This window comes from Alligator sinensis, unplaced genomic scaffold (genome assembly GCF_000455745.1).
Source record: "Alligator sinensis unplaced genomic scaffold, ASM45574v1 scaffold670_1, whole genome shotgun sequence".
Taxonomy (NCBI): domain Eukaryota; kingdom Metazoa; phylum Chordata; order Crocodylia; family Alligatoridae; genus Alligator; species Alligator sinensis.
The window spans coordinates 1297689-1320137 of record NW_005842297.1 but is presented as its reverse complement, the minus strand read 5'-3'; the positions used below and the strand labels follow the sequence as shown (position 1 = coordinate 1320137).

Here is a 22449-nt window from a genome sequence, read left to right as displayed (position 1 = left end):
TGACAAGTCGTCAATTGTAAAGATAGTAGTGATAGGCTGTTCTCTGTGGCTGCAGGCTACAAGACAAGAATTAATGATCTTAAAGTACATCAAAGGAAATTTGGCGGGGATATTAAGAAGGACTTGCCAATTATGAAGGTGGTTAAGCACTGAAACAGTTTGCAGAGAGAGAGGTTAAGGGAATCTCCATCCTTTGGGAGATTTTAAGAGCAGATTAGACAAGAACTTGGCTGAGATGGTTTAGACAAGCACAGTCCTGCCTTGAGCAGGGGGCTGGATTTGATGACCTTTTGAGATCCCTTTCAGCCCTATTTTTCTGTCATTCTTTGCATCCTTCCCACCTTTTAATCCCTCTGAATGTTGCTATTCCTATGTACATCTCCATATTGTCATGTTTTCTTATCTTGTTTTGTGTTTAACCCATTTCACTAATTCAATTGCTGACATTTTAAACCAGTGGCTTTTGAGTTTGTTCCATTCATCCAAATGGATGTTGTTTGCACCTGGGAGCTGTTTTAGGCTTTCTATGAACACAGGCAAATACTGCTTTACCAAGGGTTTGTGTAAACCCATAAGAGCAAGAGACTCTTTATGCTAAGAAAGAATCTTGAAAAAACTGAGAAATCTGTCTGTGCTCCTGTCCATCATTCACATTTATGAGGTTTTTCCTGTGTGTTGAAAAACATTTGAGGCTAAAGGGCATTGTGTAATAAGAAGCATACAGACAATCTCATTTTGCAAAACATTTCACAAAATACATTACATATAAAAGCTCTATATGGCTGTGTTCATGACAGTCATACAATTTGTGTCAGCAAAAGTATTAACATTAAAGTAAATATTGTTGATGGTGATATGATACTTACTGCATATGCATCAATACTGTTTTTTCCTGTAGAGTCATTTGCCCTGGCTCCACAGTTCAAACCCAGGACTAGAAAAAATAAGTGCAATTGTATGGGAAGGTAACGATTGCAAGAAAGCTGATATGTCCGTGCTTGAAATCAGCGGCATGATTATGAACCGAGTAAGTATTCTTTTTCTTTAACCGTATGCAAATTACACTTATGAATCTGAAGTCTTCGTTTTTGACAGATTTTCTCTTTTGTAATCAACAAATCCATTGGTAGTGTTGGCCCATAATATATCTCGTTGTGATTTGTTTGGGTTGTCATTGGTAGTTATACAAGTGAATCTTGGGTTCAGTCATACAGGCAACCCCCGCTTAACACTGTTTTGCTTAGCAGTATTTCACTATAATGCTCATTTTAAATTGATACCTGATTTGACTTAGCGCTCAGCAAGTTTCGTTATAACAGTCGCGGTCACCATCTTGGATCATTAAAAACAATTGCGGTCGCCATCTTGGGTCATCAAATACTTTTGGTTTCACTTAACGCTTGGTTTTTCAGGAACCAATTAAGAGCACTAAGCGGGGGTTGCCTGTACTTGTTTTAGGTTAGTGTAGATCCATACAGTGAGTTACTCTTTATGTTTCTTTTATTTGTTTTCCGAAACTGAAATGATCTGTGAATATCACTTCTGATCCTTGGGCTCCTGGGAACAGGCACTGTCATGTTTTGGGGGTTACATATATATTAAAGATGCAGATTTCAGTATTAGAAAACTGGAGTTTAGTTTGCTTACTTTAGGAAGCAGACCTTTAAAAGAATTAATGCCAAGTCTGCTGGCAGCACTGTTATAAATTTAATTCAACTCTTTGGATGTTACTTCTAAGAACAACATAGTCCTGTGGGGTTATTGAGTTACATCTGAATACGTAGTCAGGATTAGCTGCCTATATGTTAAGAGCTGTACAGACCTTTAGGAAGATAGGGGCCCCACAGAGTTAAAATAAAAAAGACAAAACAGAAGAGAACAGGACATACATAAACAAAGTGATCAGAATGATTCGTACATATTTTATTGGATTTATTTTAAATTAAAAACTTTACACTCAGCTACTCTTCTGACTATCCTTTTTTAATTCATTATATAGATTATTTTTAAGGCTTATGTTTATTTGTTTATTTTTCAGTGCACAGAAACTGTTTTCACCTGATTCTATAGCTATTGATGCATCCTCAGCCTCTATTTCATTATGCTGTATATTCTGTAAAAGTAAATTTTAGAGGTATTTGGAAAATACTTTGTTTTGCATGTGATATGAGTTAAAACAAACTTTATAAATAGCAAAGTTGTAGCTAAGATTTGTTGACGCTAATAAGGATACAATTAAATCCAATTATATTTCTTCAATTTTTAGGTGAACAGCTATATACCAGGAATAGGATACCAGATTTTTGGAAACTTAGTCTCCCTAATCCTGGGTTTAACACCATTTGTATTTCGACTTTCCCAAGCTGCAGATTTGGAGCAACTAGCTACACATTCTGCTACTGAACTTTATGTTCTTGCATTTGGGTCAAATGGAGACATACTTGTTCTTTCAATGGTTATAATAAGCTTTGTGGTCCGTGTGTCCCTTGTGTGGATTTTCTTTTTTCTACTATGTGTAGCAGAGAGAACATACAAACAGGTAGGTATAATAAGAAGCCTCTTACTGTATCCTTCTAGAGAAGGGAAAGAAAATCAGTAGTATTACTTATGATGTTGTAACCGCAATAGTCCAAGAAATATGTGAGAAGCAAGGATTTTTGTGGGCGGCAACTTTTACTAGACTATCTGGATGGTTGGGATAGATTTAGACAAGCTTTTGAATGCAGCACATTTGTCTTCAGCTCACCGTTCATTCTCTATAGCTTGGGGCAATGTTTCTCAACCAGGGTGCCATGGCCATTAGGTAGAACTGCCCTGCACACCATATGCACAGCCAGATTAGGAAGAGGCTTTTCAGTCTGGTGAGACCACATAGTGTCTCCCAAAAACAGAGGTGCACAGTACAGATGGAGCTGTCTTGCATGCCTTTTTCCAGAAGGAGTGCCCTGGAAGTCTGGACCAAGAAGGACTAGGGCAAGAGGAGGGATTCCTGTCTGCTTTAGGTTTACTAAATAATCCCAATGCAGGTAGGAGCATGTGTTCCTGCCACAGGCCTTCCCAGTCTGGTTGTGCACAAGATGCACGAGGCAGTTCCTTCTTGCTGTGGCATATGTGCCCCAGTTGCCAATCACCAAGGTAAGCTGAGTCAGGTAACAGTGATTCTTAACTGAGGTGCTGCCAAAATTAAAGAAGTTATAGAGGGGTGCCCTAAATCTAAAAAAAAATGTTTTAGAAGGTTGAGACATAGGGACATAGAGGTTAGGGACATAGAGCATAGGAGAGAAGTGCTCTGTTTCTTGACGATCTCTCCAGTTTTACCAGCTTCTGTAGCTGCCAGGCTTTCCTGTCACAGAGCTTTTCTGCGAGAAATTTGAAACTTTATTTCAGATTTCTAATATAGTAAAAACTCTGTTATCCAGCATCCCCCGGGAATGGGGGATGCCGGATAACAAAATATGTTGGTTAATTGAGTGGCCTGAACAGGCGTCCTTGCCTGTTCGAGCCGCCGCGTCCGGGAGTTGGGCTCTGCGCAGCCTGTTATGCCCCTGGGCCGATTTCACTTTTCCTTACAAGCTGGCATGCCAGTTAACAGAGCATGCCGGCTTGTAACGTGCTGGTTACTGGAGATTTTGCTGTAATTTGCCCATCAATTTGACCCAATTTGTCCATTGAATTACCAGTAATGTTGCAAAGATGCATTTGCATTTTCAAGTTACCATTTTTTCCCTCCCCATCCTTCAGACAGGAACAATTCCTTAATAGTAAAACTGTTGATTTTTTTTTTTTTTTTTTTTTTTTGTAGAGGTTACTTTTTGCCAAACTGTTTGGTCATTTAACATCTGCTAGAAGGGCAAGAAAATCAGAAGTTCCTCACTTCCGGTTAAAGAAAGTGCAAAACATCAAAATGTGGCTCTCTCTCCGATCCTATCTGAAGGTAAAAATATATTTTTTTTCCTCTCATTTGTGTATTGTTATTTGTTTGTTCATGCTCTCTTTTTGGGAAACTGGTATTCTTCAGCTGATTTCTATAAAGGCAGAAGTCCTGTGTTGGTACACATGTGCCTTATGCATTTCAAATGTTATCCACCAAAATCAAGGGCCTGCCTTTCTTTAAGGACATATTCTAACTTCTACCACAACCAGTTCACCTGATCATTTTCTTACTGAAAACATGTTCATGAAATATAGTTGCATTTCTCCATTGCTTGGATACAAGACAGATCCTGTCATTTGTTCCTACAAAAACCAGTTAAGTCATACTGTAGGCTCTTGATAGACGTAGCAGAGAGAATGAAGGATCAAGTGACTGCAATCCAAGAGCTGTTTGGAGCATGCTTCTCTAGATCTCAGGCAACAGCAGCAGGTTTACTAAGAAATATTCATCTCAAACATTTGTAGTGCCCTCCCCTGCCCCACCCTGCTTTCACAGAGCTTTTTTAGTGGAAACTTACACTTCTTACATAAGTGTCTTCAATCTATAAATACCCAGAATTTGATTTGTCCACATGATCAATTCAACCTGTCATGTAACCTATGAGTCAGTTAATATCATATGGATTACAGCGTAGTCTAAAAAATAATTTGTCAGATAATTCTCTTCCAGTGCATTTTTGAGTAAATTTATTTCTTATGAAAATATAGCCTAGAACCAAGCAGAAAAGCATTCACAGCTTTGCCAAAGCACTTAATTGTTGAATTACATAAGTCTATTTCAAAGCCCCCTTTTAAATCCGCTACACCAACTTTTGTGTGTATGTAAGGTGAAGTGAGACCTCTTTGCCTTTGCTCCCTTGATGCAACTTGTGTGTTCTGTTGTGATTCAAGATGGTGAGATTTTGAAATGACATCCATATGTAGCATTTTCATTTTCCCCATTTTCTTGCTTTCATGACTCCCACATGTGCATATTCTACTCATTCCTAGGCAAGCTACTTTCAGTGTTCACTTTGATCATTGTCCAGGAAGAAGCTGGAGATTTAAGAAACATTTTGCATTGAATTTCTTCAGATTTTCAGTGTGTTCCAACTAAGTAAATATAATGTTTGCATTCTAGAACTCCTGTATTTCTAATGAAGACAGCTAGTAATATTTTTCAGAAGGGAAAAGAATGTAGGAAGTAAAAATGTATGCATTTCGTGACCATCTTGTTTGTCAATCCAGCAGAGGGTGCTCAGATCTTAAAAACCATTCAGAAAAAGCCATTATATTATTACAGAAGTTTCTTGCTATATAAGTACCCAGCAGTGAGATTTTTTTAAAAAACAATAAAATGTACTTTTACAGACAATCTTGTGAGTCCAGAACTTTCTCTTCTCCTTCTTTTGTCAGAATTTTAATGTGTTTGAACATTATTCATATACCACCTTGCACAATAGGATTCTGGTCCTTGACTAAGACTCCTAAGTCCTAGTCTAACATAAATATATTTTATATGATATACTCCTTTTACTAGATACCAGATACTACTAGATACTCCTGTATTCCTAGAGGAGGAGATGGATAGATTTATGAAATAATCTGTTAGTCTCCCAGTGTGATATATTTGTACTGTAGAACATGTGTTATTTTGGCAGCAATTACCCATCCCTATTCTGTTGTCAACCCAGGTTAAGTAATTCACTGTGGCCTGAAGCAGAATACTTCTTTGCTTCATTAAGCAGTTTGGGAATCTATTTAGATGGAAGCCACTTTGGGTCAGTAAGGAGATGATCAAACACTTCCTATTCTTTAAATTTATTTGAGCAAACTCAGTTTTTCCTTGTATCATTAGTATTGAATGTTCTCAGGAAGGATCACTGTGCAGTTATACTATTTACTAGCCAATTGCCCATCAGGAATGGCGGGGTGTGGGGATGGAGTGCCGCCACCCACCACCCTGTGCCACCGCCGCCTCCCAGGAGCTCTGTCCACTTTGTCCCCACCGTCATGGTGGTGCTCCACCACACCGCTGCTGCCTCCTGCCCAGAACCCACTTGGAGCACTCTGATTCACTGTTTCAATCAGCATTGTGATTGGCTACCAAGACAACCAATCAGAGTGTGAATAAAGCATTACGGCCAGACAGACAGACTAAGGCTTTTATTATATTCGAATGTTAAAATACATTATTTAATGTAACCTACAACTTAAAATACTGTTGTGATCCATGATTAGATGGTGTGAGGGAGTATTAACCTGACTAGATCTACAAGTTTGCCTAATGACTACAGTGGTTTTTCTTTTGGTCAGTCAATATTTCCCTTATTTTCAGCGGCGAGGCCCTCAACGCTCCGTTGATGTTATAGTTTCATCTGCCTTCTTACTGACTATCTCAGTTGTATTTATCTGCTGTGCACAGGTGAGCTAATTTTACTTGTGTATAGGAAAATAGGATTTATATATTATTTTCAAAAGCATTACTTTAAGCAATTATACAAGACGTAAAGTGAAAATAACTAACATCTGTTGGTGCCTTTCTACAAAGTCAATGAGAAATACATAGTGGTCAATTGATGTAGTTTAATGGCAAACATTTTACCAATAGCATAAATTAAGGAAACAACCGAGCTACTGCTTTTTGTGTATTTTACAACCTATAAACAAATTACTTTTGCACACCCTTACATTAAAAAGTTAATTTGGGATTGGCATCTATTTGTAACTGAGATTTTAAGAATGTAGTATAATATAGTATAATTCACAGAAAGCTAACTCTTTCCTTTTGTTCCTTTCATTCGTTTTTTTATAAATTGCCATTCTGAGTTCTCAGTAGGACATAAGAAAGTCCGTGTTGTTCAAGTATTAGTCTGCCCTCTAGTGGAATGCACAGTAATAAGCAAGCTATGTTGAAATGTTATAATCACTGAAGATACTTGCTTGAGCACATGCACCTAATCACAGGGTTGTTTCACCTGTTGGCAATATTTTATCCTCTTTTAACCAAAAGTAATTTTACTGCCTCTTCCTGGTATCTAATTATAAATACTTTTAATAATTAAGTTTAGTAGCATTATTTGAATTCAGGTTTCCTTTTAATCCAGTCAGTTACAACATACACGTAATTGTTTTCAATCAAATGCAATTACTTCACAAGCTTGACCTTTTTGTTTTGTTTTAGAATAGCCTTGTATAATATGTATTTCTGTCACTACTGTCATTTAAAATGAGAATATCACTTCCTAATTTTTATTTCTGCCATTTAGATTACTCTTCTTGTGGGCCTTCTCAGTGCTTCAATGAAAACCTGTTAATTTTGGAAAATAAATTAATTTAAAAATCAATTACAAAATAGTAACTAAATCCTTATCAAAAAGCACAGGATAAATTTATTTTATTTTATTGTAACAACATAATCTGGACATTAACAAACTCTTTTGAAATTAATGACTCTCAATTTTGCCTTTTATCTTTACTTTCAGCTGCTTCATGTGCATGAGATCTTCCTTGATTGTCACTACAATTGGGAACTAGTGATTTGGTGCATTTCACTAACACTTTTTCTCCTAAGATTTGTTACACTTGGATCGGAAACCAGTAAAAAATACAGCAATACCTCAATATTACTTACTGAGCAGGTGAGCATGTACATAAAACTGGGGCCGTTAGCTTTAGAACCATTGAAAATAGTCCAGGGTAGCGGGGAGATATTCATGCGTACAAAGAAATTGTGTATTAATGATGTTTTGCACCCTGTTGGTCAGTTTCTGTATTTGTATCTGCTTCTAAATGTAGATACTTCTGAAATAGTAATGCAAGTTAAAAAATGTACCACTGACTTTGTGTAGCCATTTTGCAAATCTTGATGTAGGCAGGCTGTAGAAGCTCTTGTCAAACAGGCTCCCTCCAGGAAAACTGAAGGGAAACATTTCTTGAAGTCTTGTTCACTTACTGAAAAAGTGCCCCTTGGAGCAAGGGGCACCATGGCTGAAAGTAACACAAATTATATCATTTATATAAAGTGTCTAAAGAAACACAGCTTACACTTAAGCTGCTTTTTGAAAAGAAGCTTCTTGTGTCAAACATATGGCTCATGGGCTGGATCCAGCCTGCAGTGCCATATCCTGTCCTGCAGAGCTCCTGGAAGGGCAAGGAGTTGAGAGGCAAGGCCCACCACCAAAATCTAACATTCAGAGCCCCATTGGGGTGCATGTTATTGGTGGAGTGGCAAGCAACTGCCCCACGTCTCAGTTAATGCTGCCACTGCTGTCCGCTCCTTTCCTGATCCAGCCTGATCTAATACCTTAGGAGAGGCATTAAAAATTAACCTTTTTTATAGTGTATTAAATGTATTGATATTTATTAGTTCCTCTGTCTTTGTGATTATCCCTAGTAAGTCTGGCCATAAAGCACCACAAGCAGCCTTGTTTTGTATCAGGGACAGTGACAGAGTAAATCAGTGAGCAGCTAATCCACAAAAAGCCCAATGTTATGTTTTAGGCAAAAGCATTTACCAGAGGCCAGTCTTAACAATGAACAATCTACACACATCCTAAGCTCATCAAATCTTGTATGTCTGCTTGGGGCTCTGGCAGGTCCAATACTCAGGGTTGTAAATTCTTGGATTTGTGTTGATCTCTAAACCCAAATCACAGCTGTCTTTTTATGTACTCTGCTTTATCTTTTTTCAAACTAGAATAAACAAGCATATGCGGTTTCCTTCAATGGGTGAGACTTTTTCCAGAGTCATTTATCTGCCTAGTGATTAGTATTAATTACCCCCAGCGAGCCAGGAACACAATGATATATAATACTTACCGCTTTGATACAAAAGTCTTTTTGAATATTTCATGTGTATATAATGCCTATCAGATCTCAGTATAATAGTCTCAGGTTTTCATGCTGACAGCGTCTCTGATTTGTTATTTATAGGAACACTGTCTGAACCCTAAGCCAAAGGTTAAGTTTACAGTAATACATAAATGCCTGAAGGGCCATACTGTTGTTATAACAAGCATACTGGTTCAGTTCAGACTCCTCAGTGATGTTAGTTTGGGCTATACTCGTACGCTGGATCCAGACATGCATACACAGACAGGTTTGTGGTTCCGCAAAAGCTCTTTGCACTGCCACCACAAACCGCACGCATTGCACATTAATCAGTGCTCGGCACTGCTAATTTGCAGCATCAGGGCAAAATTTGCTACTGGGATTTCCTGGTAGCAAAAAAAAAAAAGAAAAAGAAAAACCTCCAGAAAAAAAGCAGTGCAAACTATGCCAAAGTGGTGAGTGCTGGGACAAATGCAGAGAGGCCCTGGGCTGCCTGCTTTCCCATCTCCGCATGCTGTGGAGCCCTGTGCTGAGGAAGCCTGTGCCCTAGCCAGCTGCTTCCTGCCTGGGTGGGGCACAGTGTGCCTCGAAACAGGGAAGCAGGCAGCTTTGGGCTGGCTGCTCCCTGGTTTTCGCATATCTCTGCCAGGGCTCCACTGAGGAGCCCCCACCCTGAGGCACATGGAGCCCCTGCCCTGAAGCACGCTGCGCCCCCGCCAGCCGTGGAGCAGTTGGCTGGGGCGCAGTGTGCCTCAAGACAGGGGAGCAGGCAGCCTTGGGCTGGCTACTCCCTTGTCTCTGCCTGTCTCAGCCCAGGGACTCCACTGCAGAGCCCCCACACTGAGGCACATGGAGCCTCTTCGCTGAGGCATACTGCACCCCAGCCAGCCACAGAGCAGCTGGCTGGGGCTCAGTGTGCTTTGAGACAAGGCAGTGCCCTGTCTCAGTGCCCCCGACGCTGAGATACATGGAGACAAGGGAGCAACCAACGCAAGGCTGCCTGCTCCCCTGTCTTGAGGCACACTGCATCCTAGCCAGGCAAGGAGCAGCTGACTGGGGCACAGGGTACCTCAGCATGGGGACTCCACAGTGTGCGGAGATGGAGGAGCAGGCAGCCCTGGGCACAGGGTGCCTCAGCTCCCAGGGCTGCTTGCTCCTCCATCTCCATGTGCTGTTCCTGGCTGGGCAGGGCACAGGCTGCCTCAGCGGAAGGGATGGCTAGCCAGCTCCTCCCCAGCATGTGGAACAATGGGACAATGTGTCCTGCTGCAAAGCACTTGGGCAGGGGCGTGCACTGAAGCACAAAGTAGTGGCATAAATTTGTGCCATTACTATTCATGCCGCTGTAAAGGCATACCTCTGCTCATGTGGACCTGATCATAGTGGCTGACAGAGGCCTACCAGGGCACCTCTGTGCCCAGGGCAGCCGTGATATCTGGGACAGTGCCGGCTGCCACCATTCCACTGCTATGTTGGCAGCTATTTTTGTGCCTGTCCCTTCCTCATTTAAGGGTGTGTCCAGATGAGCATGCATGTGCGGTTCCCCGGGCACAGATATCAGGGGCACATAGTTGTGCTGCTGCTACTTGTCCCTGGGGAATGCCTGTGCACAGGGGCTATAGCGCTCAGCATGCTGCCCCAGGTAGGGTAGAGGAAGCTGGGTCTAGCACCTGGGCTGGCCCCAGCAGCCTTACTTGGGGTTCCTGGGGCTCCAGCAGTGGCAATCGGAGTGTGCAGAGCCTGGCTAGCAGCCAGACTGTGGGTCCAGCCGGCTAGGCTCTGGTTTTGAGCATTGCAGGCTACCACCACGTGCGCCACCCTGCTTTTTTTTTTTTAGGTGTGGGGGGTTTTTTTACACTGGGATCTCCCAATATAAAAAAAAAAAAACACCTCATCACACTGCAAATTAGCAGTACAGTGAACACCTGCATATGCAGTGCATGTGGTCATCTGGACATGCCCTAAAAATGGAACCTTAAAAGGGCTGCCCCTTTCTCCCCCTTAATTATGCTCGCCACAGGTCAGATATTCAGATTCCCAGTTAGATTTGAAGGTTACACAGATCCTTACATTACCATGGATAAGTTAAAGGTCACATATCTATTCTCACGTACTTGATGGGAGAAAAAACAGAAGATTACAAAGTAAATTCAAATTCCCTTGACCTTTTAGTTCCTGTGAGTTCATAAATAAGGTCTTGCCTCCCGTTTCAATTGTAAGAATGACAATGCTGTTGTTTTAAGTGTCTCACGTAAGAAGTTGGATCTGAAACCTAATATAGAATCTGGCTGTGAAAGATAAGTTAAGCTTGAACTGGAAGCATACAGAGCAATTACTCATCAAGTACTCCACACAATTCATATAGACACAGACTATGTCTTGGTGAGAGGTAATGGAGGAGATTGATGGTAAGGAGTTTCCTGTTGCTGAAAAAAGAAAGCAGATAGGAGATGGGGACTATCAGTGTGGTTCTCCTTAAAGGTGATCTAATGAGAGAAGATCCCAGGAACCAGGAAAACACTGGGGGTAGGATAAAAGGGGATGAAAAAGGCCAGGCAAGAGAATGGGAAAACACTGCTAGAGCAAGCTCTTGTGGTAAGCCATAACAAAAGGCAGGGACATCTGAGGAGAAAAACCGCTACCAGAACGGCATAGAATGCTGCAGAGTCTGGAATGTGGCCTAGAGATAAAAGTAGTCAGTAATTCAGGGAGACAATGAGGAATCTGGTTGAACAGATTATATCTGCTTGCCACGGGGCCCTTGGATAGGGTGCCAACTCTGTTTGAATCTATACCAGGAGGTTTCTAGAATGCCAGCATGCCTGTGACACAACACAAATGTGCCTGCGTACTTGTGTACATCAGTTGGAGATTACAATGCATAGGCTTTACGTCAAGAAGGCAAATGCACATTGCTATTACATTAAAAAAACTCACTGGACTACTATATAAATTGGATTCAACATTTAATATTTATTTTAATAAATGACCTATCATTTTTCTCCTGGGTGACTCTCAGCAGTCTCCTGGAGATTTATATCTAATTCCTGGAGACTCCAGGACAATCCTGGAGGGTTGGCAACCCTACCCCTGGACTAAAATCCTGAATAGAGGAATACCTTGACCAGTGAAGGAGGCAATATGAATTTCTTGACGCAAGGGCTATTGAAACCCCCCGAGACAATGAATTGTAAGGACCTCTGGACCCAGTCATTGGATCTGTGTTTTATGGGATAAGTTACACTGAAATGTACCCTGACTGGAGGGATGATTCGGAAGCAAACTACTCCAAAGCTGGATCAGCTGGTAGTAGAGTATGGTAGCTTACCCCATCATGTCCAGCTAAGAGGAGTACACTAGCTGGTGAGTTGCTATTTTATAGCCATATGGCCTTAAGAGCCTTCACTGAGATCAGTGATTGTGAGCAAGGGGCCCACAACCTCAAGATTCTTTCGAGTATGCTGTGCGGCGCCATGCAATGGTAGCACTGTTAGGTGGGCATATGCGATTCACATGATAAACCCGGAGATTTCAAATAGGAATTCATAGTGTTTAAAAACATTCTGCCTTGTTGTGATCTTCTTGACCTCTTTGCAATGGAAGAATTGCCCTATTATTTTTCTGTAGTCAAAAAATGAGTGAAAGGTTAAGAACTGGCATTTTTTGAGTGGTGCCGTTAGTCTAAAAAGGATGAGAACCACTGATTAGATACGAACATGTTCAATGTCACTAGAATGCTTACAGGGATCCATCTGCTTTAAGAGATCACAGATTTCTTGGATCAGACTTCATTGCTGGGATACAGAGAGCATCCTTGATTGTAGTCACAGATGCCCTTGAGGAAAAAGCAAAGGACACTATCAAATACCAAGACTTGCATCTGAAACTTGATAATCACACATCTCCTAATGAGGAGTTATTTTGGCATATTCATGAGAAGTTGATATTTTTTTAATGTACTGAGTCAGAAATGGTTCAACTTTTATAGATACTGGCCATGCCAATACAAGAGACATTTCATCTGGGATTTGATGTATTATAATTCCCCTCTAGTGGCAAGATCACCCGTCCAGTTTTAAAACTGGCTAGCTGCAACAACCATTTTATTTGGGCAAACTTTATTTGGGCAAGCTTCCAGTCAGGAAGGCTTTTTGAATTCTGTACCATATACTGTCTTTCCACTACAACTCGACTGCTGATTCAGTGGTGATTGATGCTATAGTTCAGAAAACTTTAGGAGGCCGTGTGTATTCTAAATCAGTGGAAGCCAATGTTTCTGGCTAAAAATTAGCCCCAGACTCTTCCCAAGTGCCACTTCAGTCACCTTCCTCTGCCTAATCAGCTACTCTGTTTTCTGCTCCCTGCCCTGTCTTTACCTGTTCCCTCCCTGGTCTGCAGCGTGCCATGCAGAGCCTGGCCTTGCCATTTCTGGCACACGTGCCATGCATCGTCACTCCTGTTCTATATCATCTAGTAGACCTGATAAAAATGTGCATTTTCTGAACAGGAAGATTTTTTCCCTAGCATCACTTGATATTCAGGTTCTAATTAGCAGGTTATAAGACATCTAGGTATTGAAACAGTTAGATATTAAATCCAGGAGGGGAATGGGTTTATTTGCTAAGGAGCTGTCTGAAGAGTGTAGTAAAATCAGTAAGCAGTTAATCATAGAAAGACACCTATTAAGCGTGGACTGAGGACCTCATTTGATATGACAGCAACTGTAGCAGGAGCAGAAGCTTCAACTACCACTCTAAGATGAGTCTTTTACCTATAACCTGAACACATGTGGAAGATCTTATATTCAAAGATTCACAATTCATCAGTGCAAGGAGAGAAGAATAGTCAATCAGCAGACTGCAAAGCATTTATCAGGTTCTTTAGATGTCAAAGATGGCAGTATCCTCCTTCATCCTTTCTTTTTTTATTGCATACAGAGATGTGAACAGCACAACCAACCTGCTCAATAGCTACAATAGATTAGACGCGTCTGCTTCATGTTCTGAGCAGACTACCATCTTCCTAGACTTCTGTACCAGGCCTTAGATGTCAGGTTTGATTTGCAGGTCTTAATGCTTATGTCAACCTTAATTCATGTCCCTGCTTGTTTACGCTCCCTCTTTCTGGTCCCTTTCCCCCACCCATTTCCCACAAAGTTATTTGGGGGATTGACTTTCTTGCTTCTATGTAATCTTTGCCACAGAAAAGTAAATTCTAGTACTAATACAACTCAACACCATCTTCAGTATAATTTCCCCCAACTATCACATTTCCTTCCTGTTCAGTAACCTCTCTTGTGAGAACATAGTAAGAAGAGAGGAGTGTAGGGAGTGTTATCAATTCTGGGAAAAAAAATTCCCAGATCATTTCTGTTTCTAAAAAAGGATGGCTTCTATCCTTTTGTCTAAAATGACAACATAACCTATGCCCTAATTTAGACAACTTGTTCATATAGATATTCCTACAAAAAGTCTGTAGTGACAGACTCGCATACTCCCTTTTCAAGAAAGTGGGACACAGACTATATTAGAAAAAACTTCCCACATCTCAGCTAATCAGGTAATCTACTGATCTATTCTGTTTTAGATTGTGTGTTCACGGTAAAACACAGTGAAGTTCCACATATCGAAGCCATAATACAGGGTGTTTCAGAAAACATGCATGCTTTAGTCATGAATAGAGTCATATTGTTGAACAGTGCTGATTCTTGTTTCCTTAAAAAGCAAGAAGCATAACTTAAAATGCACACTACTATATAGGTGTTCAGAATGTCCACCCTGGACATGCAGGCACTGGTTATAGTGGCAAACAGAGTAATACAGACCTAAGCACATGCACATTTTTGAACTACCCTGCATTTTTTAGCTTTCTATCTAAACACAGCCAAAGAGGATAGAAAGTCCCAAAAGCATTTATTTCTCATGTCCTAAATAATAAAGAGCAGGCTATTACTTCCTTAACACTCAGTGGGTTAGATTATTTCGTGAAGATCTACACATAAGCCCCTCTCTCTCCTATAAGGAATTACATTACATGCCACAAAGGCAAAAGAGGCCTGCCTAAGTATATGCCCATTGTAGCAGCTTTGCAAATTTCTGTGTAGAGCTCTATTCATGTATTTACAAACCATTATGCAATAAACCTGTTCTCTTATTCAGCTGATCTCTGTCAGATGCTCGTCTTGGTAGAGAATACTTCAGTCACTGTAATTCAGATTTCATGCCCCACTTTAGTTAGAGGACAGTACTACTTATCAAACTTCCCCAGGATGGTGAGAGCAATCATAATTATCTAGCTTATTACTTCAGTCCATGTAATATTTTTTTCCTTCAAGTTCTGTCAGTCACGTTCAGTGAGGAAATACACATATTGGTGTATTTACTCAGCTCTGGAGAATTCTCAGAATCCAGAAAGACAGAACTAGTGCCTCCTTTAAACAGCTTTCTACTGTTTGTTTCCAGTGGGACTTGTGAACGTGCAGAATTACAGCTTTTGTTATTGCCTCAATAAAAGTGTTAAAAACTGGTGTGTTAAATCATAAATATTGCTTTACTGTAGCATTTATCAAGTAATATTTTTTTCTTCTAAAATAAGACCTTTTGTTTTCTGCAACAGATACACTTCTATCTTCTACCATCTGATTATTGACTATTTGCTAATTCTGCTAACAAATATTTTAAATGTATTCTTGCTAATTTGGAAGAGGTGCTAACTCAATATTTTGTTTGAATAGATAAACCTGTACTTGAAAATGGAGAAGAAACCTAATAAGAAGGAAGAACTGACGCTAGTAAACAATGTTTTAAAACTTGCTACAAAGTTACTCAAGGTAAGAATAAAAATAGATTATTTCAGTATCAGGAAATAGGGCACCTGGCTTAACATATCACCTGTTTTGATTTTTTTGCAGTGCCCTATGCCCTTTTTTTTTTATATCTGCATCCCTAATAGCCTTTGTTTTTTCATTGTGACACATGCTTTCATATACAGTTTACTGTATTGGTGTTTCTGTGGATTTAAAATAAAAACATTAAAGTCTTTAAGATTTGCTTTTTGACTTACAGCTCATAAGTATACTGAAAGAGCGCGTTTGGTATAGACAATTGTACAGCCCACTGAAGAACGAGATAATATACCTGCTCTGCTTGTGGTCTTTACTCAGTGTCTAGGGCTAAGTAATTAACTACTGTAACATTAGTATTCTTCTGTAAGAAGTGATCCTCCTCCTCCTAAATAGTGCAACAGATGTTGGTTAATGTTTCAAATTGAAATGACCCTGTTTTTAGCAGCTTGTTTACATATGGTCATAGCAAAATCCTGTCAGAAATGAAAAAAGAGTATTTAGTCATTTCTATTTCTACACCAGTGCAGTATATATTTTATAAATTATCAAGCTGTAAATGTTTAAATCTGATTGCATTTGTGAGCTAATTCATTAAACATTCACATGTGTGTAGAATGCCATGAAATCATGCAACTTTTTTGTAATAGTGTCCTTATGTTTGCCTGCTGATCAGTAGGTTACAGCTGAATGGATGGAAGAGTTTACATGCCAGATTAACTTTCTAAGCTAAAAATCATTCACCAGAACTTCCTGTAGAAGACTGTGTATTCTGATTTGCCTTATCCATTAATTTCATGAACTACTATTCGCCAAGCTGCAGACAAATAACTTAGAATTTCTCATTTGCTTCTGATGGCAAGAGTATTTAAATTTTGGTTTCTAGCTGACAGCTTTAAAAGGATTGGTTCACCTGATTTTGACAAGTGTTTGCTTTTCTGCTTTACATCCTAGCCTCTTGCTATGGTATTTGAATACTGGAACCAAATTTAGATTCATACCCTTCAGTGACCAGAAAGTCGTTGAATCATAGAAAATTAAGGTTAGGAGGGACCTCAGGAGGTCATCCCCCTATTCAAAGCAGAACCAGCCCCAACTAGATCATCCCAGCCAAAGCTTTGTCTGCTTGGGTCTTAAAGGCCTCCAAGGATGGAGAGTCCACAGCCTCTCTGGGTAAACAGTTTCAGTGCTTTATTACCCTCCTAGTGAGAAGGTTTTCCTAATACCTAACCTAAACTTGCCTTGCTGCAACCTGAGACCATTTTTCCTAGTTCGGTCATCACTGAGAATAGCCTAGATCCATCCTCTGTGGAACCACCCTTGAAGGCTGCTATTAAATCTCTGTCTTCTCTTCTGCAGACTAAATAAGCCCAGTTCCCTCGCCTCTCCTCAGAAGTCATGTGCCCCAGCCCTGTCACCATTTTCATTGCCCACTGCTGGACTCTCTCCAATTTGTCTACATACTTTCTGTAGTGGGGGCCTGAAACTGGACACAGTACTCCAGATGTGGCTTCACCAGTTCAGAATAGAGGGGAAGAATCACTTCTTTCGATCTGGTGGTAACAGTGCTACTAATGCAGTCCAGTATGCCATTAGGCTTCTTGGCAACAAGGGCACGCTGCTGGCTCATATTCAGCTTATTGTCCATTGTAATTCCCAGATCCTTTTCTGCAGAGCTGCTGTTTAGCCAGTCAGTCCCAAGCCTGTACCGGTGCATGTGCTTGTTCCATCCTAAGTGCAGACTTTGCACTCCTACTTATTGAAGCTTGTGAGATGTTTTTTCGGTCCAATCCTCCAATTCATTGAGGTTTCTTTGAATCCTAGCCCTGCCCTCCAGTGTATCTACTACTCCCCCCAACTAGGTGTCATCTGCAAACTTGCTAAGGGTTCATCCCATCCCATCTTTCTGGTCACTGGTGAAGATACTGAACAAAACCAGCCCAGGACCAACCCCTGGGACACTCCCTTAAGACTGGTTGCCAACTAGACATCGAGCTATTGATTACAACCCTTTGAGCCTGACGATCCAGCCATTTTTTTATGCACCTTACAGTCCATTCATTCAACCCATACTTCCATAGCTTGCTTGCAAAAATATTGTGGGAGACCATATCAGAAGCCTTGCTGAAGTCAAGATATATCACACCCACTGCTCTTCCTGCATCCACAGAGCCAGTCATCTCATCATAGAAGGCAATCAGGTTGCTCAAGCATAACTTGCCCTTGGTGAATCCATGCTGACTGTTCCTGATCACTTTCTTCTCCTCCAAGTGCTTAGAAATGGATTCCTTGAGGACCTGCTTCATGATTTTTCCAGGGACTGAGGTGAGGCTGACCAGTCTACAGTTCCCCAGATTCTTCTTCTTTCCTTTTGTAAAGATGGGCACTATATATGCCCTTTTCCAATCATCCGGTACCTCTCCTGATCACAAAGATAATGGCTAGCAGCTCTGCAGTCACATCAACCAACACCCACAGCACCCTCGGGTGCATTGCATCCAACCCCATGGACTTGTACATGTCCAGCTTTTCTAAATAGTCCCTAACCTGTTCTTTCACCACTGTTGGCTGCTCCCCTCCTCCCCAAGCTGTGCTGCCAGGTGCAGCTGACTTTGCCTGTGAAGACCGAGATGAAAAAAGGCATTGAGCACTTTAGCCTTTTCTGCAGCTTTTCTCACTAGGTTTCCTCCTCCATTCAGTTATGGACCCACACTTTCCATGATCATCTTCTTGTTGCTGACATACTTGTAGAAACCCTTCTTGTTACCCTTTGGTAATGGTCTAGGGTGCTACTGAACTAAACATACCACACAGTGAGGATGATAAAAAGTTCCTGTGTTTTTGAAAATGAAGAGTGATTCTACAGTTTCCAGTTTTTAGCAGAAGAAATTGCTGTCAGACATCAATCCAGTAAAATCACTTACAGCAGAAGGAAGTTTAAAAAAACATTTGCTCTGGAGAAAAAAAATGCTAGTTCAGTAAAAGTACCAGAAGAATGCCTTTGAACTAATGAGACCATATTGGCTCGGCGCAAGAGCCAAGTGTTTCAACATAGGAACTCATTTGGAAGAATGACAAATCATTCTTAGATAAGTCAGTCTCCTTGTTTGAATTTTGAACAATGGAATACATTACTTTGACTTGCCCGTTTTTGCCAGATTCATAGGCCACACAAAAAGACACAGTTGGCAACCTGTTACATGCTAGAGTAATTGTTCTTTTCTTAATCCTCCTTGTGTCCTTCCACCAAAATTATAGAATTTTCCAGTATCTAGCACATAATAAGGCCTTGGTCTGTGGATGAGACTAGGTTTTCCCTTGTGCAGAGTTTTTCCAGGAGCTGGCAGACGAGTGGATGTCCCATGATCTGATTTCACTACAGTCGCATGTGTCTGAGTTATTAGAGTAGCCCCACTTCTTAATGCTGTCTTTTTTGTTCAAAGCTATTTAAATTTTCCCAGGTTGGCCAGTCCTCCTCTCCCTGTGGGGAGGTATTTAGTAGTGTCAGTATACATTCTGATATCCTTACTTTGCCAAGCTGTATATGCCACATTTCCAGTAAGCCATTGGTGGTGATTTTTTAAAGTGACTCAGTCATGGCCAGAAACCTTTTTTGATGATTTCAGGTAGCTAAAAGCCACAGCATATCTAGTTAGTAGGTGGCTGGTGCCTTTTGTCTTGCTTTCCAGAAAGCAGATTAGCATACAGATGTTTGCACTCTGTATTCCTATTCAAGCTTAGGATTTCTGTCACCATTCTGATTTCTTCCTCCTGTATCACCTTGCTCCAGGTTCATATTACAGCTGGAAGCTATAGCATTGCTCCTCCAGAATATCAGTCTTCATGATTTTTTCTCTGTTCAGTGGATTTCAGAGGCATATCTCTAAGTATCTATTCACTGCATTAACTATAGGTTTAAATCTTTTTTGTTATGAGTAGAAAGTCTCCCAGTATGTAATCATCATTTTGTTATGAGTAGAAAGTCTCCCAGTATGTCATCTTCCCTTTTGCTTCCATCCAGTAAGATTTTTTTTTTTTATCAAGCTAGTGGTAGCCATGGTTACTGCCCTTTCGGAGAGGTGTATCCATATTTTTCACTTTGAGTGATCCCTGATTTAAGATTTATTTGCTCTAATTGCCAGGCTGGCTTTTTCCAGGGTTGCCAGTGCTCCAAGCTTGTCCATAACTCCTATACTGAGAGTATATCTCTTGTTCTTTTCAGAATCTGATTTACTTGGAGAGGGAAGGTTGATTCTTGACCTTTGCAATGTTTGCATTTTCCTTTCTTCCAGCACACCAAAACCAAACCCCTCCTAAATACAAGACAGCAATCCAGATGGGCATTGTATTTGAAACAACTGTACAGTTCCAAATATTGTATGCAATGAGATCATCTGCATACAAGACTTCTGACCTCCTGATCTGTTCATTTGGGAATTCAAGGATCAGTCTTTGACCTTGCTGCTTGCTTGAAGTCTCAGGGTGTTTGAATGGTGCTTACCTTTTAACATGTGATAACATTAAGCAAGTCTTTTCTCAGGCTTCAAACCTAAATTGCAATCTTTGTCTGTCTTCATGGGTAGAGCATTCAGTTGTTTTAAACTTCTCTTAAAATGTGTGATCCTGTAGATAAGCCAGGGTGACTACCTACCTCCTCAAATAGGACTGGTGAATTCAACAGTTGTCACTTTCTTAGATTTATAGGTATTAAAGTCATAAAAGACTATTAGATGATCTAGCGTGGCTCCTGTATATCACAGGCCATTAAATGTCACCTTGTATGGTCAGTATAGCCCAATAACTTGTATTTGATTAAGCATACCTTCCAGAAAAGCATCCATCTTGATTGAAAAATGTCACAACCCCTTTTTTCTTGCTAGTTTGTTCCAGTGATTAATCATCCTTTCTATGTTAAAAAGAAAATCTGTCTTGTCTCTAATTTGGATTTGTCTGGCTTCAAGTTCCAGCTGTTGATTCTCATTTTGCATATCCTTGTTAGATTAAAGGGCTCTTTTGGGGGAGAAGTGTTAGAATTTTTTCTTTGCTACTCCAGTGATTCAGAGAGAATATAACAACTTGTCATCCCATCTTATATGAGCTGTTTAGGCAGACTCTTGGTGCCCTATCCCACGTGGATGAGTTCAGCAGAATGACTGTCCAGCCACAAGTACGATAGGTGAACCCTGAAATCTTCAATAATATTTTCCCTTTGAATGAATCTACGTGCATGCCAGTTCAACAGATAGTTTCTTCAAACATAGAGGTCCCCAGGTATAGAGAATGGGTGTGTTTCCATTCAGTTAGCCTGATCCCTTCCTTCTCCTGGAATGGTAGCAAAGTCTAGAGGGACTGAGTGAAGCCAGTAATTTTTAGTCCTCATCCCTCCCTAATCTCCTCTTCAAGATACTTGTTCCTTGTTGTTACACGCATCTGTTTCTGGGCAAAGGTCTGCCTTCCTCTGACATTCATGTACTTCAGGAACTAATTCTACATTCAGAGAAGTAATTTTAATTTTATGCCTTTTGTGTTGTTAGCTGTTTTCCTTGAGTAATAGGAGGGATTTTTTTCCTTCTGCAGAAACAGCAACCAGCTTGGCCGCAACAACACAGTTAGAAACCATCTTTTGTGGTAGTCTTCAGGCCCTGCTAAGGGGATTTGGGACAGAGAACTCAGCACCTGATTGATTAGAAAGGAAATTGGCAGTTTGACCTCTAGCTAGTCAAACTTGTCAGCTCTAGCAGCTAAATAGAGCTTGAATTTGGTCCCTCAAGCTTTCAATTGGAGGTCTCTTTTGAATCACTTGTTAAATTTCCTATCTGCATTGTTGTTGTTAAAATTACTGTGAGAAGAGTCTGCAAATGAGGAGCCTTTTTTTTAAACACCTCACAATTTTTTTTAGACAAGGTCATGCTTTGTTTATTTCTTACATCAACACCAAGTAGTATACATCATTACATCTAAATCAAGAGATTGCTCATCTTTGTTTTATTCCACTTGAAGGAAATAGGCCTCTCACATTCTCCTTTAATCAAATAGTTTTTTTCTGAAAGTCTGGTACTGTATGCCTACACAAAGGATCATGAAGTACCTAAAGTACAAATTATAGATTAACCTAGGTAGTTTTTCGATATTATATTAAAAAAAATAAATAGCTTCCTTAAATTGCTGCTTGCGCCACTTGACAAACTTGGGCCAAAAAAAAGTATAGAGCTCATATAAAAAGATCTTAAAATCTACCAACTGTGCCTCTTTTAATTCACCTAAAGCTATAAAGTTGTGGCAACCTTTTGTAGACACTGCTTAGGGCACAGACTCCCATTTGCTGGTTTTTATATTTAGATTCTACCATTTAACAGAGTTCAAACTATTAAATAATTACCAGCACCTTTAAACATCTTCCTTCTCACTATCTCTGTTGGTTGCTAATTCCCATTAATTGGAGGCAGGCTGGTGAGGAGTCACTGTATCTAAACAGACCAATTTTGATTTCTCTGTTAGGTACTTTATAAGAAAATCAGCCTTATACCACTGTTCCTTCCCTCTGTTTCTCATAGTTTCACTGCCTGTATTCTTAGCTTTGAGGGCTTTCTCTGAAAGTTTGGGTGCCAAAATAATTCTGAAAGGCTAGGAGCTGATGCCTGGAGAAGTAAATTCATGTTCCTGCCTCTAGAGGTTATTGAGTAGATCTTCCAGTGTAGTATTCTCCAGGCTTGCTTAGGGCAATTATTAGGTGAGAGAGAATTTTGTCAGTATGGGTGCTGCCAGATGTGGAAAACCCCTCAAAAATGCGCTTTACTGGAAGCAGCAGCAAGTTGCTTCAACCCGGCTCTGCAGTGCCTGTATAGATTGGGTGATTCAGCAGG

At 40.4% G+C, this 22449-nt stretch overlaps 1 protein-coding gene across 7 annotated transcripts in view; it reads left to right on the top strand.

Annotated features, from left to right (window-relative positions):
- The window catches only part of PHTF2 (putative homeodomain transcription factor 2), a 150515-nt gene that overhangs the window by 119769 nt on the left and 8297 nt on the right, over positions 1–22449 (top strand). For 6 of the 7 annotated variants that reach the window (XM_025209604.1, XM_025209605.1, XM_025209607.1 and 3 more), the window contains 6 exons: positions 899–1027; positions 2267–2539; positions 3803–3934; positions 6251–6337; positions 7398–7553; positions 15479–15574. In XM_025209604.1, coding sequence (XP_025065389.1) covers positions 899–1027; positions 2267–2539; positions 3803–3934; positions 6251–6337; positions 7398–7553; positions 15479–15574 — 873 coding nt within the window. Of the gene's footprint in view, positions 1–898; positions 1028–2038; positions 2135–2266; positions 2540–3802; positions 3935–6250; positions 6338–7397; positions 7554–15478; positions 15575–22449 lie in introns of those variants that run through there. The other variant, XR_003095135.1, reaches the window with a different exon arrangement.